This window comes from Pipistrellus hanaki (genome assembly GCF_964339955.1).
Source record: "Pipistrellus hanaki genome assembly, chromosome: 8".
In the NCBI taxonomy this organism is placed as follows: Eukaryota; Metazoa; Chordata; class Mammalia; order Chiroptera; family Vespertilionidae; genus Pipistrellus; species Pipistrellus hanaki.
This window is the reverse complement of record NC_140510.1, coordinates 9,165,458-9,184,549: the sequence shown is the minus strand read 5'-3', so window position 1 is coordinate 9,184,549 and position 19,092 is coordinate 9,165,458. Positions and strand designations below refer to the sequence as shown.

The 19,092-nt window shown below is 61.4% G+C and overlaps 1 protein-coding gene across 5 annotated transcripts in view; it reads left to right on the top strand.

Moving 5' to 3' along the window:
* The window catches only part of GLI2 (GLI family zinc finger 2), a 209,244-nt gene extending 191,357 nt beyond the window's left edge, over positions 1 to 17,887 (top strand). For all 5 annotated transcript variants that reach the window (XM_084892197.1, XM_084892196.1, XM_084892199.1 and 2 more), the window contains 8 exons: positions 385 to 598; positions 1,713 to 1,835; positions 4,918 to 5,052; positions 5,568 to 5,717; positions 8,980 to 9,144; positions 10,482 to 10,763; positions 12,195 to 12,531; positions 13,928 to 17,887. In XM_084892197.1, coding sequence (XP_084748323.1) covers positions 385 to 598; positions 1,713 to 1,835; positions 4,918 to 5,052; positions 5,568 to 5,717; positions 8,980 to 9,144; positions 10,482 to 10,763; positions 12,195 to 12,531; positions 13,928 to 16,353 — 3,832 coding nt within the window. In that variant the 3' untranslated portion in view covers positions 16,354 to 17,887. The remainder of the gene's footprint in view (positions 1 to 384; positions 599 to 1,712; positions 1,836 to 4,917; positions 5,053 to 5,567; positions 5,718 to 8,979; positions 9,145 to 10,481; positions 10,764 to 12,194; positions 12,532 to 13,927) is intronic.
* The last annotated feature ends 1,205 nt before the right edge of the window (positions 17,888 to 19,092 follow it).

Genomic DNA, 19,092 nt, shown 5'->3' with positions numbered 1-19,092 from the left:
AGTGCGGTGGGAGGGGAAGGAGAGGGGGATGTGCCCGGAGGGCATTAGAACGGGCTTCGGAGGCCCAGGGGGGCTCGTAGGGAGCAGGGGGGGCGCTTTGCACGCCAGAGCCGTGGAGGGCCAGGGTGGGCTGGGACGGAGTCTGGGCCAACCTGCCAGGGTGAAGGCTGCACCAGGCAGGGTCTGGGGGCTAGGCATGACAGGCGAGGCCTGTGATGACCGCCGTGGAGAGCCACTGCCGGTTCTTAAGTGAGCAGAGCCGTGGCGATGGTGCGGTTAGCACGTGCCCATCCAGTCCTTCTCTGCCCGGGAAGTGTCGGCCTCTCAGAGCCCTGGTCCCCCTCCCTCTCCTTCGCTCACCGCCTTGTCTGCTCTTCTCTGCAGCCCAGCCTTCACCTTCCCCCACCCCATCAACCCCGTGGCCTACCAGCAGATCCTGAGCCAGCAGAGGGGCCTGGGCTCGGCCTTCGGACACACGCCACCCCTGCTCCAGCCCTCCCCCACCTTCCTGGCCCAGCAGCCTATGGCCCTCACCGCCATCGCCACCACGCCCACCCAGCTCAGCAGCAGCAGCAACTGTCTGAGCGACGCCAGCCAGGTAGGCGGGCGCGGGGCATGGGGTGCGGGGCGGGCCCACAGGTGCTCTGACTCCACGAGGGCTGGTGGTCCCCATCTCACCCCGACCACATGCGGGAGGACTCGGGGTGCGGCTCTGGCTAGGGGTGCCTTCTGTGAAGAGGCCACGTGATCGAAAGGCCTTGGCTGGATGAGGCTGGGTGGGAGGCCTGGCAGGTCCTGACACCGCTCCCACTCCTGTGGGCAGCCCCAGCCTCAGGTCTGATGTCGCCTGCGCAGTAAACAGGTGAGTAGATGGAGAAACCTAGAAATCACAGTCGGCACATGTAGGTGCTCCCCACCCAGAATATGAAATGGATTAGTGAATAATAATTAATATCGTGCAGTTTAGTTGTAGAGCATGGATGTATCAAAGACCATCTTCTAAAAATTTTTAATTACAGTTTACATTCAATGTTATTTTGTATTAATTTCAGGTGTACAGCCTAGTGGTTAGGTAATCATCTATACATATCAAAGCCTAAGGACCAAATGGCCAAACTACCGGTCAACTGGTCACTATGATGTGTACTGACCACCAGGGGGCAGATGCTCAGTGCAGGAACTGACTCCTGGCAGTCAGTGAGCTTCCACAGCCAACCTCCTATAACATGCCAACCTCCCCCATCCCTCCCTGAGGCTGGCTGGCCCCAATAGCTACTGTGCAAGATGGCCCCCATCAGCCCGATTGCCCACCAGGCTGAGGGACCCCACCCGTGCACACATTAGTGCACTGAGCCTCAAGTATACTTTATACAGCGTTCCCCGATATTTCCAGCACCCACCTGGCACCATCCAGAGTTATTACAACGTTACTGACTGTATTCCCTATACTGTACAGTACATCCCCAGGAGTTTCTGCTTTTCACCCAGTCCTCCGAGCCCGCTTCCAGAGAGAGGCCTCTGTTACATCCCAGCTTCTGGCAGGCCGTCTGGGCTCTCTCCTAGCTATGCTTCTTGCTGGGGAATAAGCTGGAAGGACTCAGTTTCTCCCACTCCAAGCACAAGGGTTGGCCCATATAGGCTGTGTGGAGAGGGTCCAGAGGTGTGGGTGTCCTCCTGCCCTCAGTGACAAGCTCTCCCCTGCACCTCCTCAGAGCAAGCAGACCAGCGAGTCGGCTGTGAGCAGCACCGTCAACCCCATCGTCATTCATAAGCGCAGCAAGGTCAAGACGGAAGCTGAGGGCCTGCGGCCAGCCTCCCCGGTGACCCTGACGCAGGTAACCTGCCCGCCACCCTCACGTCTCCAGCTGGGCCAGGCCCGGTCCGTGGGGCCAGCAGCCTGGGGACTGAGCCCCTGCTGGTGAAGGATGAGCAGGTGGCTGCCTGCATGAACTAATGACTGAGCCAGGGTGGGCGGGGCGGGCGGTCCTGAGCTCGGGGAAGACCAGAGCTGTGTCCCCAGCACCCTGCACCTTACATGCTCGTCAGACACACGCTGAATTACCCGGCGGGAGTGGCTCGGTTGGTGGAGCATCATCCAATGCACTGAAAGGTTGCCGGTTCGATTCCCCGTCAGGGCACATACCTGGGTTTCAGGTTCAATCCCCTGTTGGGACCAGTACGGAGGCAACCAGTGTTTCTCTTTTTCTCTCTACCTTCCTTTCTCCAACATGACCTCAGAATGAGTGAATGAATGATTTGGGGCCGCAGCAGACGCTCTCCCCTACCACCGCACCCCTCACCCTCATGCAGCACAAGCCGAGGTGCTCACGTCCCCTGATGGCTCAGGCTCCTGCCCAGCGGCTCCCGCTCCCTGGAGCCCTGCCCCCTTCGCTGGCTCGTCAGCCATTCCTGGCCCTCCTGCAGACGAGGCTGCAGCTGCCAGATGCCCAGTCTAGCCTCGGGTCACTCTGCTGCTCCTGCACTGCCCGGGAGCTGTGGGGAGGCGGCCCTCTCAGGGAAGGTCTGGTTGGTTCCAGGCCATCAGGGTGTACACTGGCCTGGCGCATGGTGATTGGTCTCAGTCACCAAGCACTCCATGCACATTTGAGGGCTTGAGTGTGTGGTGAAGGGGAAGGAACGGGAAGGTGAGGGACCGAGCGACCCACAGCCGGGGTGCCCTGTGCGGGCTGAGACCCTGCCTCCTATCGGCATCCGAGAGGACAGCCAGCCGGCCCGCTCTGGCAGAGAGGCTGCAGGGGAAGGGCCCGGGTGAGTGCTCGCCGCACAGAGGAGCCTCCCGCCGTCTCTCACGGTGGCCAGCCTCCATCCGTTACTGCCCTGTCACGGCTCTGACGCCGGCGATGCTCAGGCCCCCTGTCCCTGTCCCCCTGCCCCTGTCACACCATCCTTCATCAGGCTGCCGCCTCAGCCATGCTCTGGGCACTTAATTTTTATGAAATATTGGGTTCTGTTATTGTCAGGCAGGCAGAGGGGCCGGTGACAAATTCCTCTCCCCTCGCTGACGCCAGCGCCTCTTGGTGTGATGTGTGGCTTCCAGGGGGCCCTCCTCGGTGGCGGGAACGGGTGAGGGTGGCGTGTGTCCTGGGAGAGCAGCAGCGGGAGCGGCGAGGACGGGTGGAGGCCACACTGAGCACAGGGAGCCACCCCTACCCCTGCCCGCCCCGGGCCCACAAGCTGGGCTCCTCGTTTGTGTCAGGAGAGGGAGAGCCATCCATCATGAGGGGTTGTCACCGTGTCACTCTGTCTGATTCCGTGACCGGGCTCCTGCAAGGTGGGTGGGCATGCTCTCCCCGGGCACAGACACAGCCCAGCCCCGCCCTGCCTGCCTCAGACGTGGGGGCCAGGAAGGCGCCCAGCGCGCCCTGGGGCCCGGGGCACGCAGCCCGCCGACCCGTCCCCATACACCTGTCCGCCGGCAGCCTCCTCTTCGAATCACAGAGCATGGAGTCCGGTCCAGGTCTCCTGCGAGGGCAGAGCGGGCACAGGAGGCCCCGCGGCCCCTCCTAAGGAGTCGGGCAGGGCGGTCTGGGCCTCTGTGACGTGACCCGGAGCCGCCGGGGACTTCCTGCGCTGCGCCTCGCTTCCCTTCACAGCTGCACTGAGCGCGTGCGTGGCCGGGAAGGTGTGCTCACAAACCTGAGGCCCCTCCTGCAGGAGCCCTCCAGCTCCACGGGAGGGCGGGACCCCGGCCGCAGGGGCCGTGGTGCTGGTGTCACCCCAGCCACAGAGCCGCGTGAGGAGTGAGGCTGAGTGCCTGTGGGGGCTCTGACTGGAGAGAGGGTCCCCCCTCAGCCGGAGCTATAAATGTCTGCCCCAGAGGCTGCTGGGAACCACAGGACACCTGTGCCAGTGGCAGGTAGTCTGCATGGAGGCAGGTCATCCTCCCGTCGGCTGGTTGCCTGGCGTTGCTCAAGCCTGCCTGGGGGCCAGCGGGGCATCGGCGGTCAGTGGAGCAGGGAAGCCCTTATGTCCTCATGGGGCCTCCTCCGGCCTGGGGCCCTGGTGCCTTCCTCCACCGGCTCCTGCTCCTGCCCAGCCTGTCCCGGGCCTGCTGGGAGGCTGCCCGGCCAGTGTGTCGCATTAGCTGAGGCGATGCCACTGATTTACACTCAGTCTCTTGCTGGTTTTGGAGTAAAATGTGTCCTCATTGAACTTAAGCATCTGTGACTGGGCGGAGTCTGTCTCGGGGCCTTTCCTTTGCCGCCTTGAAATGGGCAGGTGTGGGCTCTGTGCTGGGGGGCTGGAGGCCAAGCCCGGGCCTCCACACTCGCCGTGTGTGTGTGTGTGTGTGTGTGTGTGTGTGTGTGTCCGGGAGGGGAGGAGCCTCCCCAGCCCCCTCTCTGGCTGCAGGCAGGAGGAAAGCCCCACTGCAGGCTGTCCACGGAGCCTGCTGCCCCCAGGGGGCCGGGGGGGGGGGCGGGGCATGCTGAGCGTGTTCACCCAGCTGCGCTGTCCTGGGTGCGAATCCAGGTGTGCTGGGTGCCTGGGAGGAGAGGACAGTACAAAAGTGAGAGGTCTGGAGGGCCAGGCCAAGTGCCTGTCGGGGTTCTCTTGCCTCCATGGAGAACAAACTCTTGGACTAAAATGCCCCACCCCACAGCCTGTGGGTCCTCGCAGGGGAAACCACGCCAAACAGCAAAGCCACCGCCTGCTCGCTGCTGCTCTCATGTCAGCGAGACGCCTTGGTGATGACAAGTTAGCTTGGGGGGGCGGGGGGGTGGAGATCCAGGACAGCTGTGTGATGGGAGAGGGATGGCAGGGGCCAGCTATGGATGTGCGTGCCTGTGTGTGTGTACCTGCACAGCCCGGGGCCTTGGCGCACTGTGCAGAGCTCACGGCAGCCTCGGGGCGGGCGGGGTGCTGGACAAGGCTCAGCGGTGTGCTCTGCTCCTCCAGGAGCAGCTGGCCGACCTCAAGGAAGACCTGGACAGAGATGACTGCAAGCAGGAGGCGGAGGTGGTCATCTACGAGACCAACTGCCACTGGGAGGACTGCACCAAGGAGTACGACACGCAGGAGCAGCTGGTGCATGTAAGCCTCCCGGCCCCATAGCTGCCCCAAGGGGCCAGTCCCTGCAGTCACCAACGAGCTGGGCCTTGGTGCAAAGGGCCAGAGCCGCCATCTGAGGGGCTATCACATGTGGAGACCAGGACCCATTGGTGTTTCCACTATAACTAAAGCTTCACATGAAAACCTGGGACAGCAGGGCAAGCACAGGAGAGGCTTCTCAGGCACCCTGTCTGCCTCGCTGCACTTAGTTAGTGCCTACTGTGTGCAGCACAGCCGGGAGCATCGTCATGGCCCCGTCCTCACGGACTGGAGTCCGGAGCCCTGTCTGGGGTGAGCGGGACACCTTTGACCATCTGGGATGGTTGCTTTGATGACTAATTGGGAAATGCAGCCGAGACATTAGCACACAGTATGTCTTCACTTAATGGCGCGGCCGGAGGGTGACCCAACAGAATGAGGGGGGTCTGTGGGGTGGCCCGCGCTCACGAGGGGCCTGAGGCGCTGGCCGGGCTCACCCTGCGGGCTTGTTCCGGCAGCACATCAACAACGAGCACATCCACGGGGAGAAGAAGGAGTTCGTGTGCCGCTGGCAGGCCTGCACGCGGGAGCAGAAGCCCTTCAAGGCGCAGTACATGCTGGTGGTGCACATGCGCCGGCACACGGGCGAGAAGCCGCACAAGTGCACGGTGAGTGCCCTCCCGCCCTCCGCCGCGCGCAGGCGGCCCCGCGCCCCAGGCCAGGCTGAGCCCCTGCGGAGTGCAGTCTGCTCCGGCCCGAGTCCTCTGCCCGGCTGAGTCCTGAGGCTCGCCTCCCGTCGTCCAGAACTCTGGCGCTCGCTCAGGGCGTGAGCTGCAGTAGGCAGCAGCGTGCCAGTGTCTCTGTGGCTATGTCGGTGTCACCTCAAACCTCCCAGCACAGCTGTACCCCACTTCTCGTGTCTGCGGGACCCACACAGGCGCTGGCGGGGAGCACCTGCAGCCTGTGCCCTGCAGAGAGAAGCTTCAGTGGGGTCAGCTTGAGCCGTGAGGGGGTAAAATCTCTGGGGGTTAAGTGAGCACAGAGAGCAGACCTTTCAGACAGCCCCCCTTGGGGAGTGAAGGGTCTGGGATGGTCACCGGGAAGGCCTTTTCCACACTCAGAGACCAGTCCCTCTTGAAGGGGAGGTGGCGCTGATGGCGGCACTGAGCCCTGTGGCAGTGCCTCTTCGTGAACTGCCCTGTTCCACGGAGTCCAGGATGCACACCTATTCCCACGTTCCTGCCTCTGAACCCAGGCGGTCTTAAAATCGGTGCTGTCCAGGACTCGATGAAATACGTTACCTTTGTTTGCAAGTTTTTCATGGAAATAAGATTCACATACTATGAAGTCTGTCATTGTTTAACAAGATACAATTTCAGTGATTTTTTTTTTTTTAGAATATTCACAAGTTGTGAGTTACTAGCTAATTCCAGAACATTCTCATCACCCGTCAGAGCCACAGACCGGTTAGCAGTCACTTCCTGCTCTCCCCCGCCCCCACCCCACATTCCCTGAGAGCCACTGATCTGCTTGACCCTGAGCGTGCCTGTTCCGGTCAATAGCAATGAAATCGCACAACGTGAGCCCCTGTGCCCGGCCTGTTCACTTAGCCCCGTGGTCGGCAAACTGCGGCTCGCAAGCCACATGCAGCTCTTTGGCCCCTTGAGTGTGGCTCTTCCACAAAATACCATGGCCTGGGCAAGTCTGTTTTGAAGAAGTGGCGTTAGAGGAAGTTTAAGTTTAAAAAATTTGGCTCTCAAAAGAAATTTCAGTCGTTGTACTGTCGATATTTGGTTCTGTTGACTAATGAGTTTGCCGACCACTGACTTCGCCTGCTCTTAAGGCTCCTCCGTGGTGCAGTGCGTATCCACACATCATTTCTTCACGTCGGGGCTAAATGGCATTTCATTGTACGGACAGGTCCTAGTTTTCTAATCCACTCCTCAGTTGATGGATGTTTTCTCTCTGTGGCTGTTATGAACATGCTGCAGTGAGCTAATCTGACAGGTTTCTGTGGGCCTGTTTTCGGTTCTCTGGTGTACCGGCTAGAGCTGAATTGCTGGGTCAGATGGAAGCTCTTACGTCTCACTTTTTCCCGACCAGCCAGTCTGGTTTCCAGAGAGGCGGCTGCACTACTCCCTTCCTCCGGCAGCGCCCTTGCCAGCGTGCGTTACCGTCTGCCGGTCCCGCCATCGCAGTGCACTGCGGTAGCATGCCACTGTGGTTTTGATTCGTGTTTCCCTAATGACTGATGAAGTTGATTGTCTGCTCGTGTGCTTACTGGCCTCTTAATATATCTTTTTTTGAAGAAATGTCTACTCAAATATTTTGCCCATTTGTAAATTATTTGTCTTTTTATTGCTGGATTGAAGTAGTTCTCCTAGACCTTATTGGTTAGCAAATATTTCCTCCCATCCTGTGGGTTTTTTTTTTCATTTTCTTGATAGTTTCCTTTGAAGCACAAAGTTTTCAGTTTCAACGGCCTCCTTTGCCCCACCCTGTGTAAGGTTTTATAGGGCAGCTCTTCCATTTTGAGTCCCCTTTTGTAGTGTGAACGGACAGTCCAACGCCATTCCCCCTGCAGTTGTCCCAAACCCATTTGCTGAAGAGGCTGCTCTTCCCCCTCAGCCGGCCTGGGCGCCCTTACGGACAATCAGATGGCCCTGCACATGGGAGCCCATGTCTGAACTCGCACTTCCACTCCATTGACCTCTGTGTCCTAGGCCAGTACCACTCAGTCGGATCCTCGTAGTTTTGCAGCAAGTTTTGAAATTGGAAGTGTCAATCCTCCACATGAGCCCTCCTTTGTACGGCTGTCTTGGCTCTTCTGGCTCCTTTGTAGGAAGTTATTTTCTCAGCCATAGTCCTCCGACACGAGCCATGAGTGGCGGAAACAGATCAAAGGCCTTTGGGCCCACGTGTGCTCAGACAGCCAGAGATAAAGGGGTGCAGGAGGGAGGTTGGGGGGCGTGGGGAATGAGACAGTGCCTGCCGGTTTCCCTGTCATTCTGAGGTCAGTTTTCACAGGTGCATTGGATGCAGCTGCAGGATCCTAAGTATACACTCCTGGTCCCCCACCCTCCCTACTGCCTCGTTCCCTCCCTCCTTTCTTCCTTCCTTCCTTCCTTCCTTCCATCCCGAAGGTGTTCCTTTCGCCTGGCACTATGTACTAGGGACACAGAAACGAACAGGACCTGAAAGGAAACTGCCCCCGTGGAGCTTGCACCCTAGTGGAAAGGCCGGTCATAGGGCGATTGGGATCATGTTAAATTGTGTCCAGGAGCTTAGAGGGGGAGGGCCGTCATCACGATGAAGAATATCAGAGATGTGCTCTTGGAGGGGAGGACCTACAAGACTGAGAGGCAGTGAGCCTGTCCAGGGAGAGGGTGTGCCAGGGCCCAGCCCGGAAGAAGCCTGTGGCTCAAGGACCTGAGGAGATCGTGGTGGCCAGAGCGAGGGCAAGGCCACGAGGACTCTGCATTTTATTCTCAGCACATTTGATGCCCAGAACCGTTCCAATCAGGGAGGGCATTGGGAAATAGTTAAAAATAACATTTGGAAGAGTTTTTACTTATGGGCTCACAATGTGCTGTTGATTTTAACAAGCAGAAAACATAACTAAATAATGCTACATTCCCAATTTTGGTTTTAAAAAGGATGTATGGAGATGAACTACATCACCAGCAGAATGAGGCGTTGGGGGGTTAGCGGGTGGTCCCTGGCGCGCAGCGGCTGTCATCCCTCTGTACCTTTCAGTTCCGGTTAAGTTTTCCAGAAATGCCCGGTGTCCATGTTCTAATCAGGAAGGGAGGGTTGCTGCTAAGTCAGCTCCTGGCTGCGCGGCGGGCGGAGCAGCAGGGCCGTGTCCGGCCCAAGGCCAGGCTCCGCGCTGGGTCCGGCGCCCTCGCTGACCAGCCCGCCTCTTCCCAGTTCGAGGGCTGCTCGAAGGCCTACTCGCGCCTGGAGAACCTGAAGACGCACCTGCGCTCCCACACCGGGGAGAAGCCGTACGTGTGCGAGCACGAGGGCTGCAACAAGGCCTTCTCCAACGCCTCAGACCGCGCCAAGCACCAGAACCGCACCCACTCCAATGAGGTACGCCCGCCGCCGGGCCCTCTCCCCACTGGTCTGTCAGCTCAGCACACAGGGCCGCGCAGCTGGTGAGGACAGGTCTGCCCGCCTGAGCTGCCAGTCCCGCTGGGCCTGTGAGGGGCACAGGGCAGCCTTGGTCTCTCCCGAGAGCCAGAGCCCTGGCGGGGCTGAGAGCCGGGGAGGGAAGTGGGCGGGAGCCCATGGGGTCCGCTCTGCCTACCTCACAGGCCCTGCCCTGCCGGTCAGTGCTGTCACTCAGGGAGACTCCGGAAAGAACATTCCGGCTTAGATACATTTTAAAAATATATACTTTTATTGATTTTAGAGAGGAAGGGAGAGGGAAAGAGATAGAAACAGAGAATTATTGATTGGTTGCTTCTTGCACAACCCCTACTGGGGATGGAGCCCACAACCCGAGCATGTGCCCTGACCGGGAATTGAATTGGGGACTCTTCAATCTGCGGGCCAACGCCCTATCCACTGAGCCAAACCAGCTAGGGCTTAGATACATTTTGAACCCAAAGGGACTTGCTCCAATGCTTGTAAGAAGTTAGAAGTCTTCCCAGGAGTATCTGAACCCCTCAGTCTCTACAGATGAGCTGGCCTGGAAGAGGGGGGTGTGCCTATGTGTGACTGTGCCTGTGTATATATGTGTGTGTTAATATTGGTATGTATTAGGTGTGGTTGTACATGTGTATGCATTACATGCGGTTGTTGTGAATTTGTAAGCATGTACACGTGGGTATGCTTTATATGTAGATGTGCGTGTAGATGTGTTTGTAAGCATATGTACTCATGCATGAATATGTGTGTGCATGCACTGAGTGTGTGCCTGCATGTAGACATGTGTGTGTGCATATAAATGTGCATGTATGTATGTGGGTGTAGAGCATGCATATATATGAGCTCAGAACTGAGGTTCAGAAACCCTGGGTTTTCATCCCATTCCTGGGCCAGCTCCTCTGCCTCTCGGAGCCGACTCCCTCAGAGAGCCTGCGTCTGGTGCTGCCTCACGGGCACAGGAAAGGGTCACCCTCCCTGCTGATGTCAGAAGCCCCCGAGCCCTGGCCGGGGCGGTGCAATGGTCACGAGGCCCTGTCCCCTCCCTCCAGCCTCTGATCTCTGCCCCCAGCTGGCGGCGGGCTCCCTGGGCCACAGGCTCACCTGCTGGAAACGGTGCGCACAGGGGCAGGGCAGGCCCTCCCATCCAGTGGCCTGGCTGCTCACGGGCGGCACGCCTCCGGGGGTGGCAGCCAGGCCCTGCCGAAGGAGGTGGCATGGCTTCCGGAGGGGCGTGCCCATTCCGAGTGCCCGTCCGTCACGCCGCCCGCTTCTCCCAGAAACCCTACATCTGCAAGATCCCGGGCTGCACCAAGCGCTACACGGACCCCAGCTCTCTGCGGAAGCACGTGAAAACCGTGCACGGCCCCGACGCCCACGTGACCAAGAAGCAGCGCAACGACGTGCACCTCCGCGCCCTGCTGCTCAGGGAGAACGGGGACCCCGAGGCCGGCCCCGAGCCTGGCGGCCAGCGCGCGGAGGAGAGCGCCGAGGCCAGCAGCACCGGCCAGTCCGCGGAGGACTGCCTGCACGTCAAGGCCATCAAGACCGAGAGCTCCGGGGTAAGCAGAGCGGGCAGCGGAGGCCCCGTCCCCCAGGAGCCCCGCCCCGCAGGCCAGGCCCATCCAGAGCACCGCCCCGGTCCAAGGCCCCTGCAGCTGTGGGCCCTCCCAGGCCCCCTCTCTGAGCACCCCACGTTGTGCCTCCTCTCTCCTGCTCGACTGTCCTCCCTTCACCACCGTGGGCCTCACAGAAGCTCTGTGGCAGGTCCCGTGGTGCTGGCAGGCTGTGGGCGACGGGACGCCTGCCCCACGTGGCCAGTCTGCAGGGGCGGTGTGGCCCCGGTGTCTGCCTTCTCACCAGCACCAGAGCCGCCTCGGGCTCCTGCCCTCTGTCCTGTCTGCATCCTCACCCCTCTGGCCTCCCTTCCTTTTGTTCTAACCACCTGTTCTTTGTCTCCGCCTCTTTTCCCCGACTGTACCTCCCCCAAGGATAGACGTTACTGAGGTGAGCGAGAAGCGGAGGGGTGGGCGGGCTGGCATGAGTGAGGGTGGCTGGGGTCCCGTCCAGGGGAAGGTGGGTTCGGATAGGTTGGCGGCAGGTAGGACCATTGGGACAGGCAAGGCTGGCACAGGAGTCAAGCTGCCAGGCCCAGGAGCAAGCAGTGCAGACCTCTCCCGCAGGAGGGACGGGCAGAGCAGAGGTGTGGGTTAGGGCTGCAGCGGACAGGACTGACCTCAGAAGGGGCTGAGTGAGGTGAGGAACGTGGTGCCTGGACAGGATGGAGCTTTGCAGCTTCCCAAAGAAGAGTCTGGCATTTGGGAGCCGTCAGCCTGGAAATGAGCCCAGAGGAGCTCCTCCAGCGCAGCCTCCCTGGGGCTCGGGTCCGGGTTCCGCGGGTTCTGCTTTGTCATGGGCACGAGCTCCCAGCCCCTCTGCCCCGACCCAGAGCCAGGGCTGGTGTGCTGGCACTTGGACAGTTCCCCTCCCGCCTGCCCTTTCCCTGCCTAACACGCGCCGGGGCTGCTGAGAGGGCGTCAGCAGCTCTCCTTGTCCCTTGCCTCATGGTGCACATCGCGGTTGTTGTGAATGCTCAGAACCGTTCATGTCCACCTCATGCAGCTGCGGCAGCTTCTGTGGCCACAGCTTCCAGGTGTCCACCTGTTGCCAACTCACCAGCTCCGAGAGGGGGTGGGCCGGCTGGCATGAGTGAGGGTGGGCTGAGCACAGGGAGGGGGGAAGAGGGGCCGACAGTTACTGGTGTCCTCTCCACGCCGATGAGTCCCTTCCACCCACCGGCTCGTCCTGAAGGCCGTTCAGGTCCATCCTGTGGTTGGGGAGGCCAAGACTGAGAGAAGAGATTATTCGAACGGTCCTCTCAGGGCAGCTTTCTTCCCGCCCCGGGGTGTGCAGGGTGCATTGTGGGCGCGGCCGTGGGCGCGGGGCCAGGCGGTCCTCACACCTCCGAGTCTGACCGCCCGCGTCCTCCGCAGCTGTGTCAGGCCAGCCCAGGGGCCCAGTCATCCTGCAGCAGTGAGCCCTCTCCCTTGGGCAGTGCCCCCAACAACGACAGCGGCGTGGACATGCCGGGCACGGGGCCCGGAAGCCTGGGAGACCTGACGGCGCTGGATGACACGCCCCCGGGGCCCGACACCTCGGCCCTGGCCGCCCCGGCCGCCGGCGGCCTGCAGCTGCGCCAGCACATGACCGCCATGCACCGGCTAGAGCAGCTCAAGAAGGAGAAGCTCAAGTCGCTTAAAGATTCCTGCTCGTGGGCCGGGCCAGCTCCACACCCCCGGAACCCCAAGCTGCCTCCCCTCCCGGGAAGCGGTGAGTGGAGGTCCTGGCGTGGGCTTGGGGGGAGGGAATGGGGGATAGAGCCTGGGGTAGCACCCACCAGGTTCATGCCCATCAAGCCCTATGTTCCCTCTCACTGGCCGCAGTAGGATGGCTCTTACCAGCCCATTGCACAGACCAGGAAACTGAGGCTCAGCGAGATGAAAGGGCCTCACTTAAACCAATGGCAGAGCTGAGACTTAGCCCAGGCTGAGTGGCTGCCAAGCCCAGGCTCTCACCTACACCATGTTGCACCCGACAACCCCTAAAGACAGGCACACCCCGCTCACATCCTCCTCGTCCTTATGACTCATTCGGCCACTTATCAGGCCTCTGCTGTGGGCTCCGTGGCAGAGGCCCTGGGCGGGAGCGATAGTCTCCCTCCCTGCGGTCAGAAGGAGCGTTCAGTTGAAGGCCATGCCATGAGGTGCACCGTCACCCGCAGAATGGCCCAGCAGTACGGAAGCAGAGCTGTGTGGGGAGAGAGAGAACCTGTCCCAGGGACCGGCAGGGAGGACTTCCTGTAGGAGGAGCCCTGTGTTCAGCCTCAGAAGGTGTTGTTTTGAGAAGGAAGGCAGTTTCACCAAGCACTTCTCGGGCGCTGCCCTGTGCCAGGCAGGGCTCCAGCCACGGGGCACTTACCTCCAGCTCCCTCGGGGACTGATGGCCAGTGGACCCAGGACTGGACTAGGGGATGTGAACATGGGGGGGGGGGGGGGGGGAGATGCACCACCAGCTCTTCCCTAAGGGGGGACTTGTTGACTCGGCTGCTGAGGGAACTGCTAGCAGACAGCTTCACCTCTCCGCTTCCTAAGAGATCGCCTGGTCACTGACAGCTGACTTACCAAGGTCGCGCTTCCCAGATGCCTCCACCCAGGGACTGACATTGCCAGAGTGTGAGGGCTGTGTGAGGCCCGGAGCTCCCCGTGAGGTCCGCAAAGCCGTCGGGCCTGGCACCGCTCACTTCTCCCTGCCACCTCGCTGCCTCTCCTCCTCCCGTGGGCCTGGGTCTCGGCCCTCCCAGGCAGCCTGCTCAGTAAGCCTGTCCCAGGAGCTGACTGGCAGCTCCTCCACCGCCCCCACCCGAGGGTGAGGGCCAGGCCTCCTGGGATCTTCTCCATCGCTCAGTCCACGCGAGGTCACCGTCCACAGCTGGGAATGCAGAGCACCAGCTGGATGGGGCTCAGGGCCGGCCAGGCACTGGGAGAGCCACGTGGCATCCAGCCCTGACTCTGCTGCCCCCCTCCACAATGAGGCCACGGTCACCCACCTACTGCTCCTTATGGCTTCCATCAGAAATCCCGGGCTTAGTGCCTATCCTAGGCTCCCGGCTGCAACCTCTGCCTGGTCTCCGTGCTGACCCCGTGCCGACCTCTCTCCTACCCCACAGGCTCCATCCTGGAAAACTTCGGCTGCGGTGGGGGCGGCAGGCCCCTGGGGCTGCTGCCCAACCCGCGGCTGTCGGAGCTGTCCGCCGGCGAGGTGACGGTGCTGAGCCACCTGCAGGAGCGCCGCGACAGCTCGGCCAGCACGGTCAGCTCGGCCTACACGGTGAGCCGCCGCTCCTCCGGCATCTCCCCCTACTTCTCCAGCCGCCGCTCCAGCGAGGCCTCGGGCCTGGGCGCCGGCCGCCCGCCCCAGGCCAGCTCCGCGGACTCCTACGACCCCATCTCCACGGACGCCTCCCGGCGCTCCAGCGAGGCCAGCCAGGGCGGGGCAGGCGCGGGGCCGCTCAGCCTGACGCCCGCGCAGCAGTACAGCCTGCGGGCCCGGTACGCGGCGGCCACGGGCGGGCCGCCCCCCACGCCGCTGCCCGGCCTGGAGCGCGGGGGCCTGCGGGCCCGGCTGGCCCTGCTGGACGCGTCGGAGCGCGTGCTGGGGCCCCGGCGAGGCAGCGGCGGGCCGGCCTACGGCCACGCGGGGCCTGCCCCCGCCTTCCCCCACGAGGCGTGCGGCGGCGGGGCGCGGCGGGCCAGCGACCCCGTGCGGCGGCCCGACGCCCTCGCTCCGCCCCGGGTGCAGCGCTTCCTCAGCGCCCACAACGTGAACCCGGGCCCGCTGCCGCCCTGCGCCGCCGACCGGCGCGGCCTCCACCCGCAGGGCCCCGCCAGCGCCGAGGGCGGCCTCGCCCGCGGCACCTACTCCCCCCGGCCACCCAGCATCAGCGAGCACGTGGTGATGGAGGCCATGGCGGTGGGGCCGGACGGGGCAGGGCCCGAGGACGCCCTCCTGCTGCCCGAGGATGACCTGGTGCTGCCCGACGACGTGGTGCAGTACATCAAGGCCCACGCGGGCACCCTGGCTGACAGCACCCCGCAGGCATATCCCCCCGAGAGCTCCTGCTTCTCCGAACACCCCAAACTGCCCAGCCCGGGGCTGCACGGCCAGCGCAGGATGGTGGCTGCGGACTCCAACATGGGCCCCTCCGCCCCTGGGCTGGGAGGCTGCCAGCAGGGCTATGGTGCCCCCTCCGGCCCGAGCAAAAGCAGCATGCCCGTGCAGTGGAATGAGGTGAGCTCTGGCACCATGGATGCCCTGAGCAGCCCGGGGAAGCCTCCACCCGTTCTGCAGGGCAACCTGGCGGTGGCACAGCAGAAGCCGGCCTTCGGCCAGTACCCGGGCTACGGCGCTCAGGGCCTGCCACCGAGCCCGCGGGGTCTGGGCAGCGCACAGCCACTCCTTCAGGCCTGCGGCGGAGCCCCCTCCGGGCCCAGGGCAAATCACATGCAGCGGCTTCGGCAGGCAGGGGCCGGGGGCCAGTGTGCCAGCATGACCACCACCGGGAGCCCCCACGCCAGCTACGACCAAGGCCACCCCCAGCTGAGCTCCAGCACCGTGGGCGGAGCCCTGAATCCATTCCCCACATCCTGCAGCCACCTGGTAGCCAAGCCCGGTCACCTGGGGCTCCCGCAGCAGATGGAAGTTGTTCCTGACCCCTCCATGATGGGTAGTAGACGCAGGGAACTCGGGGCCCCCAATGCCACCCTGGCCGGGATGGCACCACTTCATGCAGCCCAGAGCTACCCACAGAGCCATCACCCGGCAGCCCCCATGAGCCAGGAGAGCTACCACCAGGGCCCCAGCCTTCTGCCTTCCCACCAGCCCGGCTTCCTGGAGCTGCAGCAGGCCGCAGGGGGGCTGGCTGGGCCCGGCTTCGGCCCAGTGCAACCCCGGCCACCTCCTGAGCCTGGCCCTGCTGGCCGCCACCGGGGGGTACGTGCAGGGCAGCAGCAGGCCTACGCCCGGGCCGCCGGCCATGCCATGGCTGCTGTGTCAGCCAACCAGGAGATGGCAGAGTCCGTGCCCAAGGGAGCGATGGGCACCATGTCATCCTTACCTCCTCAGCTGCCCCCACAGGACACGGGTGGAGCCCAGGACCACAACATGCTCTACTATTATGGCCAAATCCACATGTATGAACAGAACGGAGGCCTGGAGAACCACGGAGGCTGCCAGGTCATGAGGCCCCAGCTGCCGCAGCCGCAGGCCTGCCCGGAGGGTCTCCAGCCCCAGCCCCTGTCCTCGCCAGGGGTCAACCAGGTGTCCAGCACCGTGGACTCCCAGCTGCTGGAGGCCTCCCAGATCGATTTTGACGCCATCATGGATGACGGCGATCACTCGAGCTTGCTCTCGGGCGCCCTGAGCCCCAGCCTCCTCCACAGCCTCTCCCAGAGCTCCTCCCGCCTCACCACCCCCCGGAGCTCCCTGACCCTGCCCTCCGTCCCCATGGGCATCAGCAACATGGCCGTCGGGGACATGAGCTCCATGCTCACCAGCCTGGCCGAGGAAAGCAAGTTCCTCAACATGATGACCTAAGGCCGGCCCCGTGCGGAGCGGACGCCGAGGAGCATCGTTTCCAGAGTGGGTGTCGTCCGTTTTGTCTTTTCCCGAATGAGTATTCCTGGGCCTGTGGAGGGGAGGGGGCAGTGGCTGGTCAGGCCACAGCGCTTTAAGGCGAGTTCACGTGCATCCTGGCTGGTCGCCTCTGGGGTTCCTTTGGAACACTGGGGAACCTCGGTGGGAAGGCTTCCGCCTGTGGTGTTGGCGAGGAGAGGCCCACTCTGCTCGGCTTCTTCGCCCCTGTCAGAGGGGTCCCCGGCCCGGGCTTCCCAAGTGCACGAGGACAAGGCAGAGGCACCACGTTTGGGTTGCAATCGGAAAGCCGTACCGGATATTGTAAGCCAGGAAGATGAGCTTCTATTCCGATCCTGGCCCCTGGAGCCCTTCCCCAAGCTGGTCACGAGGCCTCCGACGTCCCTGGTCACGGAGGAAAGGGAGTTTACCCAGGCGACTCGGGGCACATCCTGGTTCAGGGTGGCAGTGCCAGCATCTCTGCCCGGCAGAGCCAGGTGCCGCCTGGCGGACAGCCACGTGTGTGGAATGGATAAAGGACGGGGGTGTTGCCAGAAAAGGGAAAGAACACACCGTGACCCTCGGGGGTGCTCAGAAGTGGCGGGCCCCTCCAGGCGTGTTCACAGTGTTCACGCATGTAAAACGTGGCCCTCCCTGAAAAGAGCACTTCAAATACCCTGGGGCCGCTGGAGCTGCTGCGGGCAGGGTGACCGAGGGCCCACGCATGGATGGACCTTTAGGGAGTGCGTGCACGGGCCCAGCCTCGGGTGCCTGGGGTAGGAGGAGTCACATGTTTACCCACCTGTTTCCCCAGGGCACTGCCCGCTCACTCTCCGCCAGCCCCTGATGGCAGCCTCTCCGGCCATGCTGCCCACTCGCCAGCAGCCCGAGGTCCCTGCCAAGTCCCGGCACCTCTGGACCCCCTTCCTCTGCCCTCATTCGTTCCGGAGGACGATGATGTGCATGGTGTCTGGTGGGGCAGGAGGGAAGGAGCTGGTTGCTGGGGCTCAGGGACATCACTGGTCTCCGTTCGATGAGATTGGGAGCTGGCGCCAGCAGACACGCTGACATGCTGTGGGATGAGTGGTGCGCCCTCCCCAGCACACCCCACCTTCCCCGTGTTGAGTTCGTGGCATCCTTGCCCAAACCAACTGCAGCACAAGGAGCTGGAGACTGAATGTGACCTGGCTTCTGGCAGGAGAGGCCACACCTTACCTGGCCCTCTGGTCCCAGAACACCCAGGGCTTTGCTGGCTCCGAGGAAAGGCCACGTCCAAATCCCAGCCCGGGAGGCCCTGGCCTGGCTCTGGGGGTCACTCACTCCCTGAGGGGCTGCCCCAGCTCCCCGCCCTGGACGGAGTCTGTACAGACTGCAGGCGAGGCACCCGCCCAGTTTATATCTCCACAACATTTTTAGCTTTTTCTACCTGCTATGAATTGAGATGACACGCTCAACTTGTAAATAAGTCTTTTTGTACATTAAAAAAGTAATTTTTTCATAATTTATTTTGTCTATCTGCTTCCTCCTTGACACAGTTAATGAGGCCCTGGGCAGTAAATTTGGTGCGTTTGGACAGAAATTAGGCTGTATTTTTTCTCAACAGTGTCAGAATAGACTATTTCACATTTGCCCAGAAATATTTAATGCGTGTGCATTAGCTGGCTGTGTGTGTGTGCCTCTCTGGGGTGGGGGTGGGTTAGCATGTTACGGTCAGTATCTGGCTGCTCTGAATGTCTGCACTGACTTTCAGAGAGCCATTCACCCCAGCCCCAGGGGCAGCCCCACGCTCCCCACCCAGCACCTCCTCCCTGAGGGGCAGCCCCACACCCCTCACCCAGCGCCCCCTCCCTGAGGGGCAGGCAGAGGGCATGGAGCTGGGTGGGGCGGGGAGAATGGGTGGCCCTCTGTGCTCTGGTGCAGAAAGAGGGCGGGAAGCTGGAGCCTAGGATACCAGCAGCAGCGGTGGGCAAAGGGGCCCGTGGGGAGCAGCCCTGAGCAGGGCTCCACCCTAGGAGGTGACCCTGGCAGGTACAAGGTGTTAACAAAAAAAAACACATTGAAACCTGTAAAGAATTTTTGTGAGTTTATTTGAGCCCAACTGTCGACATATGCCGGGAAGCAGAACTTCAACGGATTGAGATAATGCTCTGGAGAAGGGCGGGTTACCTTTCTATATTTATACATTTCACTCAAAGGAAAGGGTTACATGGTGAGTTACATGGAATTCATTGGTGATAGATTAGGGAGGTGGGACAGAGCGAAGCGGTAAAACCTCTGGGATAGGGTAAAAGGTGAAATGATGGACATGAGCTTCTTTTACAGAGAGGATACAGGATACTCTAACGTAATTAACAGTTGACAATTAACTTGATGACAATAACAATGAAGGAATGTCTTGAGGCCATTTGTTGTGCCCTGAGAGGTCCTGGGTAAAGAGGAAGTTACAAGTTACCCAGACATCTCACAGATATGTTATCTCAGATGCAGGAAGGCAGACGGGCTCAGTAAAGAAGATCTAAGTAGATCTTTGTCAGGCGAAATATCTGGGACATGACTACCCACTATAACCTGTTAGATATTTAATTTTCAAACCATCTTTTGTGGTTATCTTAGGTCTCTGGGTTTGCAAGACTGCCACGCAGGCCTTCCCTGAGCTTGTCAGGTTAGCATGTGTCTCTTTTCTTTCACAAAGGGGAGGCCCAG